Source organism: Psittacula echo, assembly GCF_963264785.1.
Source record: "Psittacula echo genome assembly, chromosome: 2".
NCBI classification, from domain to species: domain Eukaryota; kingdom Metazoa; phylum Chordata; class Aves; order Psittaciformes; family Psittacidae; genus Psittacula; species Psittacula echo.
In genome coordinates this window covers 135,040,731-135,057,151 of record NC_137737.1, presented here as the reverse complement: position 1 = coordinate 135,057,151, position 16,421 = coordinate 135,040,731, and the positions used below count along the sequence as shown (strand labels likewise).

At 35.8% G+C, this 16,421-nt stretch overlaps 1 protein-coding gene across 1 annotated transcript in view; it reads right to left on the bottom strand.

Moving 5' to 3' along the window:
* SLC26A7 (solute carrier family 26 member 7) overlaps positions 1–16,421 on the bottom strand; it is a gene marked incomplete at its 3' end in the record, with an annotated part of 66,752 nt that overhangs the window by 12,903 nt on the left and 37,428 nt on the right. Inside the window, exons 7-12 of the mRNA XM_080609720.1 lie at positions 15,620–15,767; positions 14,161–14,274; positions 11,074–11,151; positions 9,516–9,611; positions 2,632–2,738; positions 22–88 (exon numbers count right to left, since the gene is read on the bottom strand). Of these exons, the coding sequence (XP_080465846.1) occupies positions 22–88; positions 2,632–2,738; positions 9,516–9,611; positions 11,074–11,151; positions 14,161–14,274; positions 15,620–15,767 (610 nt within the window). The remainder of the gene's footprint in view (positions 1–21; positions 89–2,631; positions 2,739–9,515; positions 9,612–11,073; positions 11,152–14,160; positions 14,275–15,619; positions 15,768–16,421) is intronic.

The following is a 16,421-nucleotide window of genomic DNA, read 5'->3' as shown; positions in this document are numbered from 1 at the left end:
ACACACAAAAAGTTAACTTACACAATTATCTTCTGTTTTGTATTTATATTCCACTTCTTTCATGTTTTTCAAATTCAGTGTCTTTGCTCTGCAATCAATACACAGAGAAAAATCTGTAAGGCAAATTGTTAGTTGTCTTGAACAGAAACAGGAAGAGATACCACCCGAAACTACAGCGTAGAAGTTTAAAGTTGAGACAATGCATTCCGTATGTATTTTCATGCATATAGAGCTTATTTTTTTGTGATAATGATCCAGGTAAAGAGTAAAAAGCATAATTTAAATTGTATCACTTTGAAAATATGAGTAATGGAAATTTCTGGTAAATAAACTTTTGGTTTTAAGTTTCATTACTGTTTTGTAGCTGGCCAGAAACCTAATCTCAAGTCAAGGTAGGTAATATATAATCTACAGCTTCCAAATGAGAAAGGCTTAATTTTTTATTTTTTTTTTTTTTAACCTGGAAAATCATATTTTAAGGAAATAAAAAAATAAACCAAATAGCTATGGGTTTTGAAATTTAAGGATATTTCATTTGTCATTAAAATTGACACATCTTTGTATGCTGAAGCAGAACATTGCACTCTAGCTATCAAAGTGGGGGACTTAACTGGAAGAGCCAATATCCTTATGTTCTCTATACAGTCACTGAAAAGACAAAGTTGCTTTGAGAAGGCTGCTCAGTGTAGGTAGGGCCTTTTGCTTCAATACATCATTTGCAGGAATACATTTAACTGCAGGAGAGGACGACTATGAAACTAGCTATCATCTGAGCTCGGTGCCTAAAGCTAGGCAGTGGAAATAATCCCAGAACACAAACATTTAATAGGTGTGTCAATATGCAAGGAGTGTTTGCAGGTACTGGTTAAATGAGGCTTGTAAAAGTCAGCTGTTCTCTCATGGTTTCATAAATAGAACTGTAGCTGCTGCAGGCTTTAATACATTCTGATACATGATGTGTACCTTGTCCAATACTCCGCCATCTGAACAGAAAGTTCACAATAAATCATCTACAATGTTTTTCTTGCTTTATTTTTGCTGATACTTTTGCCTATGACTGGACAGTTTACTACATGTTCTCTTGCTAATCTCATCTGCAGTACAGATTTTAAAACTGTCAGCTTGTTCAACACCTTTAGGTTGCACGGGCAATCATGTGCAGCCTGCCTGAAGATCAAAGAAGTCACTGGGAAAAGTCTTTTTTACTTTAATTAGAGCAGGTTCAAACTCAGGTCTGATCAGACAACAAAGGATTATGCTTTTCTGTGTCAGATATCCCTTTCTTTCTGCTGTCCTTTACTAGCAGAATTTACCAAAATTTTAGTTTGCTAAGTAGCAGAATGTTACCACAAAGGTACAGATTAATTCAGGAAGAACCATCTTCCAGAATTTGCAATTGTCTTGCAATTTTTGGCCATTTTCACACTGCATCAGCAATTTATTCCAAGAGAACAGAGCTATGCATAAATGGTTAACACCATTAACTTTGATAAGCATTAAAATGAGTTGTCTATATTGTGCTTGACTTCAGTGCTATTCAATATTCATGTAAGCAACTGCCTGCAAGCAGCAAGTCATTTCCAGGACTGGTGAGCTATGGATAAATTCTGTAGCACAAAATAATCATGAACCTCAGCTGATATTTTCCTTTACTCATGATCCAAAGTAGCAACTGTAATACATACAAAATAATGAACGGATTTCTGAAGGGGACCTACAAGGATGCTGTAGAGGGGTTCTTCATCAAGAACAGTAGTGATAGGACAAGGGCAATGGGTTCAAACTTAAAAAGGGGCTATTTAGGTTAGATATAAGGAAGAAATTCTTTACTGTGAAGCTGGTGAGGTAGTGGAACAGGTTGCCCAAAGTAGTGGATGCTCCATCCCCAGAGTGTTCAAGTACATGCTGACAGGGCCTTGAGCAACCTGGACTAGTGAAAGGTGTCCCTGCTCACAGCAGAGGGGTTGGAACTAAATTTGCTTTAAGGTCCTTTAAAACTCTGACTATTCTATGATTCTATGATTCTGTTATGATTCTATTATTCTGTTAGTTCCTTTGTCCTGGCTTTTCTAATTCATGCATAGAATTTATACTTTTCATTAGACGTTAGAATAGTGATGCAGTTATGTTTCATTAAGTTGAATTTGATGATCTTAAATGACTTTTCCAACCTAAACAATTCTATGATTCTGTATATTAACAATGCAAATGTCAACTATCAACTTCAGTGCACCATAGTATCTGGGAGTTTATAAAGGCACTCTGTTGCTAAGGTTTGCCAGGCATACTTTCACCTTAAGGAGCATATAAATATCTAATGGGAAAAAAATTGTATTATTGATCCCTCTGTTGATTTTATACTACTTTCACCATCATACAGATGTGTAATACTAAGAAAAATCACAAAATAATGCCATAGTATGAAACGTTTTAGAGATCCTTAGCCTACCATAACTGCACAGGTGCGACTTTTACTTTTGAATTCTCATACCTTGTAATTTTCTGCAAATAAAAACCTGAATTTCATTGTTAAATTTAGAATAACATGTGCCTATCCTGACTGTGAAGCCATATGCCAGGAAAAATACATAATGATGTGCTACTAGAAAGTTTCAATAGATAGTTTCTCACCTGGGAAAGCGGAAAATCACAATTACTATAGTGCAGAGAACACCATACAACAGTCCCACGTTAGCAGCAAAGCATATTGTAAATACATAGGTACTAACCCATATGCTCTTTATGGAGAGAAACAGAAAAAAGTGGTTAGTTTTAATTCTTGTAACAATGTGCATTTTATGAATCAGAAATAAAGATTTTAAATTGAAGATAGTTTCTCAGAGATGAACAGTTGGATTTTTGAACTGACAAATATTAAAGACTGAATTAGTAATTGAAACAATGCTTTCCTGTGGGAGAACACATATGATATTGCACTACTCATCACAATGCTCACACAAGTTCCTTTGAGAGTTACTTAAAATAGCACCTGTAGTTGTGCTAACAGCATAATTTAGAATGAACTCAGTTGTTTTGAGGAACCTTTATTTTATTTTTCACATTGAAAGTTTTTGTCACCTTTTTCACAGCACACATTTAAAATCTTCTTTCCTTTTACACAATGACAAACCCTAAAGGTCAAATACAGAGAGCTTTTCTCCCACTAATTGTATAAATGAGAATTATAATTTGCAAGTTAATTTAAAGTGGCATGTGTCAGAGTACAGCTGACTAAACCAACTCTATAACAAACAAAAATTATTGAGGAATTAATTTCTTCACATAGAAATGGTGAGATTTCAGATTGCTTCCCGATTTTTTGATATTTGTTTAATAAAACTTTGGATTCATTTTAAATATAATTAAAAAATACAAAGGAGCGTATCTGAAACAATAGTCATTTTGAAAAGGAACTTAAAATGAAAAAAATCAAAATCATAGAATCATAGAAACTATTCTATTCCAGCATAGAAGCTATTCTATTCTATATTTAAAATGAATCCAAAGTTTTATTAAACAAATATTTCAACATTTCAAATCTTTTTCTTAATAATTTTCTAAACAGAAAAGTATATGGCTAAGAGATATCCAGATTTTACAATTAAAAGGAGAAAAGTATAAATTACCTGATTTCTTATACCAACCTGATGTTAGCACATATTTCTTTGCTTGAGGGAACCTTAAGCAAAGACTGCCACCTGATCTTTATATAAAAAGTGTTAAAGAAGAATGGAAAGCATTTTCACTCCTCTGGATATACTGATTTCGGCAGGTGCCCATTTCAACAATTACAGTGCTTCTTGTTAATGTTTGCAGAGGAACAGATCACGTTACAACGGCACAATCAGTGTTAAAATTATCCTTTCTGATGCTCTCACTTAGCTCAGGAAAGCCAGAGATAATAGAATACTTTCAGTCTAACCACAGGAATTTTTCTGGAGCAGATTTCAGAACTGTTATTTTACAAATTATAAAATGGAAGTCATACTGTCCAATTTGTGCTTCACAGGGAACAGAGTTAGATTTTACTGAGAAACATTTTCCTCCCTCATCTTCAAAATTCTAAACTACTGCGAAAGGTTTTGCAGTCTCTTCAAGGGCATGGCTTCTAGGTAAAGAGGTTGTTCACTCTTTGAAGCAGTGCTTGATCTCCAGTTATATTTTAAAATGACATTTTATACAAATTTTGGTGCATAGATTTGCAAAGAATACCTTTATGAGCAACAAACATCGAATTCTGATTAATAAGTAAGCAACTAATTCTAAGATTTACAAATACAATATATATTTATAAAGGAGCTTGCTGGACATGAAAGGGCTAACAGACGTACTACAAACCCAAAATTCCAGTGTGATCAAGAATTAGCCCATGCTGATAAGGCTGAATTCTTGACACCTGAGATCAAGCAATCCACTTCAACTACAGACTTGAGCCTCATCACATCTAACTAAATCACTGCTGCAAGACCTAAAAAATTCTTCTGTCTCAGAAGAAAACAGAAAGCATGAAAAAACAATATAAAGTCTGCATAGGAAGAATCAAAGACAAAAATGTTTAAGTACTGTTGAGTACTGAAAAAGCTAGTTGAGTACCTCTGTAGCAGCCGAGTATCTTACATCTTAACTGTAACCAGAGACTGCCATTATTGTAGAGGATGAGCCAAAACAATTATGTTCTCATTTGTCAATCATTCTTTCAGTGCTTTGAATTGGCCTGAAGTCAGTACTTTTTTAGTCAGGGAAGCATCAAACTTGTAGAAAGAAGTTATGTTGATCTCATAGACACTTTTTTTAATTCATGGGTTTTCACAAGGTTCAGCAAAGAAGTCATAAAAATATCTAAGTTTTCTTTGGCAACTTACTTTAACATGACTATTATATAGTCCAGGACAGATTGAATCTAATCAGTCTTCAAATCTGAGCAATAATGTGTTAAAAGCAAATATTATTTTCTAAAGGCAAAACAAAATCCACCTCCAAAGTATACTTGTACTGCATTAATTTTAAAAAAACTTCTAAAGAGAGAGAAAAGAAACAAGCAGAAGATTTATGCTGAATGCTGCATATGTCAGAAAGTATTGGAAGTATTGAGAGGTACAGTGACTGTGTATATTTTTCAGCTGCCTACAGAATTCTGTGGACAGTGTGTTTCTATCTAGAACTTTTTATTTCATAGGGTCTACACATCCACCATTACAGGGAGTCTGAAACAGGAAAAAAGGAAAAGTGGGAGAATACTCTCTGTGCCTACGGCTAAACAATGCAATACTACAGTACCATGATAATAAATGTTTCTGTACCACTTTGAAACTGGATTATAAACTTCCTTTTTCATTGCAAACTGATGAGATACTCAGCTATCGCATAAAGGGGTAAAGTTCATTTCACTTGACATTAACTATCTACAGCACAGATATCTATAGCTGTGTGAGCTGTCTAGACACCCAACATACACAAAAAAGTTCTGATTATCAGAAGGAATTTAGAATGCAGTGAAGGCCACCCCAGCCATAGAGCACAAACCCTTTAATAGTGAAATGGCATGGTAGTTCTTTAATAGAATTTTTCACAAGCATTCTATACACAATAGTGTAATGGTGGAATGCTTGAGAGGGTATTTGTTTGCAAACTGCCCTGGAGACAGATGGACTGGTATAAATATTATTCTTTAAAAAGAATTTATATGGCAGTCATACTTTCAATGGATTAAACATTTTTCAATTCCTTCTCACTGCAATGAGACTAACTACAACAAAAGTAATGTAACTCAAGGTAGCATATTCCTAGCAAAGGAAAGATAGAAAATCTCCCTAGAATGTCATTAGCTAGAAGTATTCATGTAAATTATTATATAGAAGAGATGGCTTCCTACTCTGTGGAAAATATAGCAAAGCCCTGACAGATCTCAGAGCCCTGTCATGAATCAGGGCCCCCATGTGACAAATACCTGAGCAAATCTAAAAGGTCATCTCCTCCCTGAGGATATCAAATTAAAAGGCTCTTAAACATACATGAAATTGGACCAGTGATCTTCAAAATACCATGGAAGACCTTTCCTGTTCCACCTCCTTCAAACTACTGTGACAAGCTAGATTGACAGGGTGGTGGATCCAAGGCTCAGAAACTTACACTGGCAAGATCTTGGAGGATACTTGTTCAAAATGAGACCCTCCTTGTTGGATCCTCTTTAATTGCTGAATTACTGTAATTTTTTATGTCCTTACACATTAATATATGTGCATACACACGCAATTCGTACATAAATAACTGACTCTCAGTCATGACACCATGCAGAGAATGTGTAATTTTTACCACAAATTGTTGCCACTCTTTCTGCTTTACAAGTCAGGCATGCAACTTGGCTTTTTCTCTGCTGTGGTCATTTCCTGGCCAAGTCATTTGCACAACTATGTAATATTTTTTTCTCTTTAAATGTCTAAGATTTTCTCTGCTAAATACAAAAAATCCCTTTGTAAGATTAACTCATTAAAATAATCCTTATTCTGTTGTCTTTTTCACTTAAAGCATCACCTTCTGAAATACTTTTTCCCCATCTTTGGTCGCTTTTAAGTCCAAGTTAACAGGTAAAAGAACATTTTCTTCAGCAGTAGTCTTTGCCAGTCTTAAATTGCTCCAGCTTATCTGGGATGCTCAGCCTTAAAAACTAAGTTAACGAGAACTTCACTGCCTTTTTATTGAGACCAGAAAAGTGCACCTTCAAACTGGAGAATAAAAAAGGGAAGTTGGTCAACAAGTAGGCCTGCATAAGAAATTAGGCTTGCAGGAAGAATATGGAAATCAACTTTCCATTTGATGACCTGAAAAGTGAGGTACACTTAAGATGAATTCCAGATCAATTTCCTGGTTGCTCCCAAAAAAGATGCAAAAAATTAACAACAAATCATTCTCAGGTTAATGTATAAAATGCAGGTAACACACGAATCAACATGTTGGAAACTACCAGCAGATGAAGACAACAGAGGGAGGGCAAATACTGTTATGTATAGAGTTATGTGTTTAGCATATATATCGTGTAGTAGAACAATTATTGATCTGAAATTGTTGAAGTCATCCAAGAAGATGTAGGTACTGACAGAAGACCTTAACTGAGGCAAGAGACCTTTGAAATTCATATGAATGCTGTGAATGGCAGGAAAGGGCACTTTGGAGTAAGGACAGTGGTGTTTTACCTAGAAAGAAATTGAATGTGATTTGAGACGTGGGATGTAAAACCAGCACATTTCCTGAGGGTTGATAAAAAACAAGTTAAAAGAAAACCAAACCAAATATATGTAGTGATATTCAGCTAATAACTTTTGCTATTATGTAGTGAGGTCTGTAGGCTTAGCTCCTTTGAACTCAGCTGTTCCCAAATATTAAATATGCAAAAAAAAACAACACATGGCTGAAGGATGATTTTATAGAATCACAGAATATCTTGAGGTGGAAGGTACCCATGAGGATCATCAAGTCCAACTCCTGAGGTACACCTTTCAAGCTGTACCTTTTATATTTAAAAGAATGTTGTTTTATAAAGAACTAAACAACAAATAAATGTTATTTATCCTGTTTGTGTTCAATGAGAAGCTTAAAATGTGAAGGAATAAGGTAAGAAACCTCATAATATTACCTTTCCACTCACTATCATTTGCCAGACTTATAAGCATAACAAATCTGACTTCTGAGCTACAATGACACACACCCTTCAAAGAATCAGTTCCAGAAAGGACAGGTGCTAATTATTTCCAAATGTTTCGTTAGAGTTTCTATCTTCAAAACAGTTTGGATAACCTGGGTAATGTAACTGATTCATTTCCAATGTGCTGTCAATTGCTGGGGTGAATCTTTTCAGGCCAAAACCAACCCCGGTGTAGCTACTCAAATCACTGGGCTTGGTGAGGCTCCTCCGACCAAGCAGCAGCATAATGTTTATAGCCTTACTTTAGATGATGCTATTTAAAGCAAGATGATTCACCCAGTCAGGCTAAAGACTGAAGATAAATCATTGTTCAAGTATGTTCAGTCAAAAAGATAAACCCAGCGATCTCCCTCCCTCTATAACCTCTCTTAGTAATAATGACAGATGTCTGAGATAGATGAACTACTCTCCCATCTTTTTCTGCCAAAACCACAAAATCAAAACCACAAAGAAAAAATCAGTCAGGCTAGTCTTACTGTGAAGATACATCAAGTTTAGTGAGATTCCAGAATGTCCTGCTGGAAAACTTAACTACTTACTATTTCAATGCACTGATAGACAGGCTATCTCTCTTCCTTAACTACCAATTTTCTTAAACCCATTGTCCTCAGAATAATTCTTGATCTACATCATCCACCATTGGTGTCATTGGCAATATGGGGTAGAAAATATTTTCAGAATTTTGCTGCTTGAGGAACATAAGACTTCATGAGGGACAGAGGCTTTCTTCTGAATGGTGAAAAACAAAAAAAAACAATAAAAAATCCCAACCTCTAGTCTTCTGTGACAAAATATGAAAAATCTCACATAGCCAAACTCGGTATAGGTTACTCAGCTCTGCTTTCCATACTGAAATACAGTATTCTATTTAAAAAAAAAAGTGTTTTACTTAGTTTAGACTTCCCCTTACTGCTGTAGAATACTAAGTCACTGGTGTGTTCAAAGCCCAATATTGCCTCCAGTAACCTGTATCTCCCACCACAGAGAAGGAGGATACAGCTGAAATACCTTCCTAAATATCTGTTAACTGAAACAACATAAACATAAGTTTCAAAAGCTTTATGGAATATCAGTATATGTTTATGGAAATGGCTATAGGTTTCGGTTCCACTAATTGATGAGTATACTCAAAAACTCCCTCAGAAAAGAAATCTAGGAGTCTTCCTAAACATGGAGACATCATTAATATTTGCTAGGAATTCTGCGCAAATGTATGTCGGACTTTTAAGACTCTGCATTAAACTAGATTTTCATATTATTTCCCTTTCCATCTATCTGCTTTTTCTGATGTATTCCTCCTCTCATACTGCAGAATCTTTCATTATGGTCAAACAGCATTATCTGTTTGCAAAATCTGAAGGAGTTAAGACGATTTACCTACATCACCCTAGGACATGTATCTGTCTGCATCTAGTGTTTCCAGTTCTGTTTGTCCCATATGATTATTCCGTACCTCAGAGGACAAGGATACCAGAATCTCTTCAATAATACTACAACAGCAAAAGCATACTAACCAGCTAGAGAAGGCATACAAAATTAGACACACATCTGCTCAGATCAACCTGATCTGCCCGTATACACATCTTTAGCATTGAAGTAGGCTTAATTCTTTATCATTTGCTGTAATTCCCTTTTTGAAATACAATTGGCATTACAGATGCTGTTATTCTGAGACAGGAAATAAGCCGACAGGATACAAACCTGCTAAAATAATGGCTTGGTTATCTCTTCTAGGGACACAGAATTATTAAAGTTTATTTATCAGGTATTTGTTAAAGGGTCACAGGGAGATCTCCTTAGATTAATTTTCACTTACCCAGTCTACTTTATCCACATTCCAATATTTTTTTAAATCCCGGAACTGTATTAGCATCCCCTTCAAGCCCACAACAATAATGCTCGCTAGCACACACTGCAAAGAAATAAAAAACAAAAGCCATTTGCAGAATTAGTAGTGAAAACAAATGCTCTTTCTTCAGTTCAACAGTCAATATTATGACTAAATCATAAAAAAATCTGAAGTTAATGTTTCAAAAATTGCATGAATACAGCTGTAACTGTATCAAATCCATTTGTTTTATTTCCTGAAGGCAATCTACAGGCCACCTAACTGTGAGAAAAACAGAAACTTCAGGACTTCCCAAGACTCTCCATGCATTGCCAGACCAACAACATTCTGCCATAGTCTGGGGGACTCAAGAGCAAATCAGCACTCAACTTCTACACAATGAAGGATTTTAATTCCCTTTCTTCACAACCTAGAGAAAGCCTTTAGAGCAAAAAAATCCATAAACTTGGAGGCAAACAAAATAATTTATTGTTCTTAAATCAGAAATGGGGAGAAGATGGATGAAGAAATTATCTGAAGGCAAAAAGGATGGAGTACAAAGCGGTGGACTTGCAGCACGCAGGTGAGAAGGCTAAGAAAACACGGTAGAAAAGAAATAACATATCCAGAAAACAACGTATAAAAAGGTTTTTTTAAACATGGAGAGGAGGGGGAAGTCTACAGGAAACCAGTCAAAATTTACATATAATCCCTAAAAAAAAAAAAGAAAATGAAGGGAGGAGAGCAGCATAGTAAGAAAAAAGACATATTGTGCATCCCTCTTCAAGTGTCCTCATTTTGCATAGTTAAACTATAAAAGGATCTGTGTTTGAAAAGTGAGAATCTTCATTTGATACTATGTAAAGAATAGCACAAAGTACATTTTAAACAGTTGAGTTAAAATATCATGTACACACATGGCAGAATTCAGGATAATTTTGGAGCTGTATTTTGCATTTTTGACATGCTTCTGGTTAAAATTAGCTATTAACTTGCAATATCAGAAGATATATTTCACATAAGGTATATGAAAATATAGCTTATGTGAAAACACATCACCTTGCTCTATAGATTCTTAGTGTAGAAGATGTATTCCATGACAGAGATGTAAGAACACCTCATAATCTTTCTTAATTAACCTTAGATCACTAGCTACAATCATTTGTGTCAAATTTATTTGAGAAACGAAGTCATACATCATATGCATAACTGGATAAAAATTGATTCATTTCTACCACACTTTGTCAATTTTCAAATACACAGCAATCTGTATGCATATTTTTCATAAACTACGTGCCAAAAGCAAGCGGAAGAGAAATGTTTACGTGATAGCTTATATATGCAATTCTATATGTGTAAAAACTACGTATTACGTTGTCACCTCTGCATTTTATTATTCTGAGACTTGCTGTGCCCTTAATATTTGTTCTCCCATTGAAATTAAACAGTGCTATTTTAGAGGTAGTACTATCTTTCCCCGAAAGAAATCAAGTCACTAGAAAATCCATAACATCATAATTTTGAAAAAAGAAGGTAACTACCATACCATAGGCAGCCAGTACAGCATAGGTCCAATTGCATATATCACCACTAGAATTAATGCACAAGAAATAAGACAAGCGACCTAAAACAATAAATGAGAAAAGAGATCATTCAGTCTAACAAAAGAAAATTATATTAAAATGTGTGAAAAGCGATAATCATCAAATATTGCAAAGTCAAGGATAAGATGTTGAGCATGTTAGCTGTTAATGTATCTATGGATTGCTCATGCATTTAATTATTGTTTTAATTTCTGGTGACTACCTTCAGCCAGCTACAGTGAAAACATAGTAAGAGATCTCAACATCTGTGCTTGACCCTGTTGACAGCTCACAGACACAGACCACAGCATCCCTTATACACTTTGTAATTAAACGGAGCATGTGTGTACAATATCTCATCCCAGAAATTTTGCAGTACCCACTCTCATTCTGTAACATATTTATAGCCATGCATCCTATTTTGCACTAAATAACAGACCTGTCATAGCACTGAGCAGAAGTTATGTATGGAGAACTATCATCATTTTTGCACAAGAGAAGATTTCTAACTTCTTTTACTGGGATCAACAGTAAAAGGAAACTATTGTGTTTAGTCAAAAACCACCAATGATTTCACATTATTATCAGTGGACTTTAGAAAATGTAGGAACAATTTTTTTTAATATGTGAAAATTAGAATTAATGCAGGTGGCATGAATCCAGGAAAATATATGATCCAAGAATTATATTTCTCTTCATAGTATTATGTTATTAATCTGATGGAAAACTACAGTAAAATTGCAGTCTCCTACTCCACTTTGATTGCTCACAAAGTGGAGTACTTCCGGTCTCATTGAGATGCAGTCCAGATTCACAGAAGTTTTTTGATGATAAGTAGACAGATGCTGATTTTATTTTTGTATTGATAATATGTTTCTTTACTAAAATAATTAGGTTTCATTTTAAGAGACAAGTTGTTAAAAACAAAACCAGACAAGTTGCTAAAACACTAGAATATTGAAGCCATGATGTACTTAAAAATACCATCAAGAAGGATAGACAGAATGTTTACAGAGAAAGGGACACAAAATCTGTTGGTGAAGTCACAAGGAACTTTTCCCTCTTTCCACTCTCTCAAAAGGAAAAAAAACCAAAAGTGTTGATTCTATTTGAAGGACACTTCTATCCTGTGATGATCTTTACCGTGAGAGTGGTGAGGCACTGGAACAGGTTGTCCAAAGAAGTGGTAAATGCTCCACCCCAAGCAGTGTTCAAGGCCAGGCTGGGCAACATGGTCAAGGGTGAGGCATCCCTACCAATGGCAAAGGGGTTGAAACTAGATGATCTTCAGGTCCTTTCCAACCCTGACCATTCTATGATTCTATTCTTATTAGTGATGTTTTTCTCATCTCTTCATTCTGCTTAGACACCCTAAATATAGAGGATTAAGTGGATGTTGTGTTTCTTTCCAAAAATAAGGCAGGAGAGAGAATCCTATGTTTATTAAAGTACCCTCTTAGTAGTGTTAATGCATGCCCACACTCTAACTTCTGGATGCAGGCTCTGCTATACTGTGAAACCAATGGATAAAACCAAGCAGATACTTGATATTTTTACCATGTACTTCCTACTTTGAACTCAAACTATGGTGGTTTCTTTTTTGATTTCATATTTGAACAAATGTCTGTCGGGGCCTTTGCCTACATATACCAGAGCCAAAGTGCTCAAACACCCTATATGCCTCCAGGTTATTGGTTATCAGTTATAGGTCTTCAGGTTACCTTAAAGCTTCCTTGGAAAAGTCATGATGCAGTACAAATGCAAATTGGACAAACAATACATGAATAGGTGACAGAAGAGTATGTCTGTGAGGACGAGGGCATGAGGTATGACACTGAATCTAACTCAAAGACATGAAATAGCAAGTAGCAAAATTTTAGCTAAACTATTTGTATACAAATGCTTTTAAAGACTATTATTGGATAAAATACCAATTATGATTAACTGAGTTCAGAGGACTGTATAGGTTAATTAGCGAGTAGTCAACATGGAGAGTTTTGAAACAAAGCCCTGTATCATTTCTCAGTATTGTGTTATCTGCATGAGAAATAATTGCAGGATATGGTCAAGAAGAAACGGTACCTACGGACTGCACATAGCCTTATCAATTGTACCTTATTACCCTTTTCCTTTCAATTAATGTCCTTTACATAGGCAAGATCAACAGTTATGAAGGGACAATGGCAACAAACACCAAAGGACATAACATTTTGATGGCAGAATGCCCCTGATGAATCCCTGGAGTTTCAGAGGAAAGAAAGAGAAGCAGTGCTTAGGGGACTTTCCCAGGAGTGCCCCAGCTGAGGTGGCCCATCACACAGGTAGGTCACTACTGAGCAGTTTGCAGCCTGTCTTGTTCATGAGCATGATTTGAACAGATAACAGCCTCACAGGGTCACAATTATCATTTCCCTCAGTCGCAGTTCCCTCTTTTCTGAGCTACTGAACTTGTGGGTTTTGTTGTCAACAGTAGGAAATAGCCCCCAAAATCCTCAAAAGTCTGTCTTCTCTCTGGGCTCAAGTGTATATTGAGGGACAGGACAAGTACACTGTGTCACAGAGCAAAAGTTAGTAGATTAATTGTTTTTTTTAAAATTAGCAGCTCTTAAGGTTACTTTCACTTTAATTTTAAAATCAGGTAGAAGCACCAAATTAAATCTGACCTTTTTCTAAAACTTCCGATTAGCCTGTACCATTAAATCTATTAAACACCATCAGAGGGCACTTTTGTTAGGGTGATGACAAATCTCACATAAAATTGCAAGGACTTATGTGCTGTTTCCTGCAGCCTGAAAATACAACTCCCAACCTCTTTACTGCCACAGACTTCAGAGTTTAGATTGAATTAAACAAGTAGAAATTAATAAGTAGAACCATTAGCTTTTCTAGTAAGACAGTTGAATCCCATGCAGGTTGTTAAAAAATAATAAATCATTTCCCAGGGCAGAGGAAAGGAGAAAATATGGAAATATGATGGATAAATAAGTACAAGTTCCATTGAGCAGTACTGAAGCCTTAATTCTCCTACATACTCCACTCTAACACATTACCTGTGTTTTGGCGCCCGTACTATACAAAAGTGCAGTCCGTCCCATCGCTGCAGCACTTGGTATGCAAAAAAAAAATGAAGGAATCACATTGCTGAGGCCATGAGCCAAAAATTCCTGCAAAGTTGTTAAACAGAATATGTTTTTTTCTTATTTTTCTGTCATTTCAATGTTTCTTGCCAACAGAAGAATCCCCTATGTAAATACTAGCAAATATTAGCAATGACGAAGGATGTTTGAGGGAAAAAAAATCACATATCTACACGATAAAAGATCTCCCAATAGAATATATATTTTCACAACTCTAATTTGAATGATAAAACTGCTGAAACAGATTCATCAAAAGCAGGAGGCACATTTTGTTCACAACATAAAAGGTATTGCTAAGTTTTGAAGATTAAGTTCAACAAAAATATTTACATCTTGATGGACATCTGCTTTTTAACAGGCCTCAAGTAGTGGGATCTGGATAGTGTTTAGGTTCTTTCTAGATTACGACTCTACTGGAAAAAGACAGCTACCAATTTTTTTTCTCATGGAACATACTTTAGTGAAAGTGAAATATGGTAGCAATCCTATCTGCATGCTATCTATCTTTCATTATAAGTGCATTTGGTGTTATAAGAAAAAAGTGGAGAAGCCACCTTGTATCTGTAGAGCCATCTGAAGAACATTTTCTAAGAAAGCACCCCAACCTGGTCACCCAGCATCATTCATCTCCCCAGACTATAAGGAGTTTATTTGTCTGCTGAGATTAATGTGTAAGAAAAGACCTCAATACTGCTAGAAATGTTTAGGACACAAATGGTATTTTATCCAGCCAGGGCAAAACCTGAGCATAACTTTGTCTTCACAGCACAAGACAGCACTACCTTAAAGTTTCCCAGACAGCTTTACATAGCCACATGCCAACATGCAGAGTCCTGTGCCTGGCTCCTGAATGCAATATAGCGAGATCTTGCCATTGTAGTCTCTGATGTCATGGAGGTTTTGCTCTTTGGCTCCATTATTCCATGCAGACTTACACCTAGTTTCCAACATCTCAGTAATTAAGCTGTGTATGCCACAAGATTTCCAGAGGTGCAGAAAGACAAGCAGGTTGCTGTACTCTATGTAATGCCCTTCAGACAATGCAGTGTATCTCCCTGAAGTATGACCTGTGTTAAGATCAAAATATTTTCCCTCTGCTTCTTGGAGAACATGGCTCTGAAGCATCAACATAAATTCATGACCCAATGTATTCATTCTGAAAAATACTTTAGAAACCTGAGCATTCTGTAGAACTAATCTGGACTACATTTGGGGTTTACTGTAATCGTTGGAAGGCCTCAGGATGCCATATGGAACATACCCTTTCCTAGTGGGCATCCATCTATTTTGGAAATCCAGGAATTTTGAAAATTGCTTTGCATTTCCAAAATGGTGAAGCAATTTCAAGGACTATAAGGAGAGAGAGGTTTACCTGGTTGTCATCCACGGTGTATTTAAATTTTTTAGCAGAGTCTTGGGCAAGAGCTAGTGATGCTACATAACCAACCAGTGCTACTCCAAAAGCTTCAGTGACTACTTCAGGCAGGACATTCATGGGTGGTGGTTTTGGAGAGGGTAACCTATAGAAAAATAAAGACAGTCCTTTTTTAGAAGCCTGATACATAGCCTGCATGTACCTGCAATTCATGAAGATAAAAGATAAACGATCTCTGCATGCACAGCTAATTTTTGTAATACTTGTAAGGTGATAATTGTCAATAATTTAGATTAAGAAGACCTCAGTCTGTAAGGACCTGCAGAGGCGAATTTGCAGAAGATGAAGCAGTTTCAGATAGATTGTTTTATTTCTGAAATTTAATCTGAGGAATTATGAAGGGATCTTCATAAATTAACTCCCTCTCTGACAGATAAAATAAGCAACCATTCCATAATTCCATAATGCTTAACAAAAGAGACTCTTCTGTATATTTTTTTCTTTTTTACAGTTGGTTTCCCTGTGATGTTTAATTTAAACATTTTAAACAATTTAGTATTCCTGTAGATTATGGACACTATGGATATTTATTCCATCTAATAGAGACTTTCTAATGGGGACTGCAATGAAATGCCTCAGGCAAGAACCAAACCATCCTGGTTTGTCTCCATACCCCACAATAAGGGTTCATCCTGTCCAGAGTACAAACCACACTGCCTAGGAGCCAAATCATGCTCTTAACGTTTCTAGCACTCTTCACTGACAAGGCAGTTATGTATTTGAAGTAAATTACTAAAAA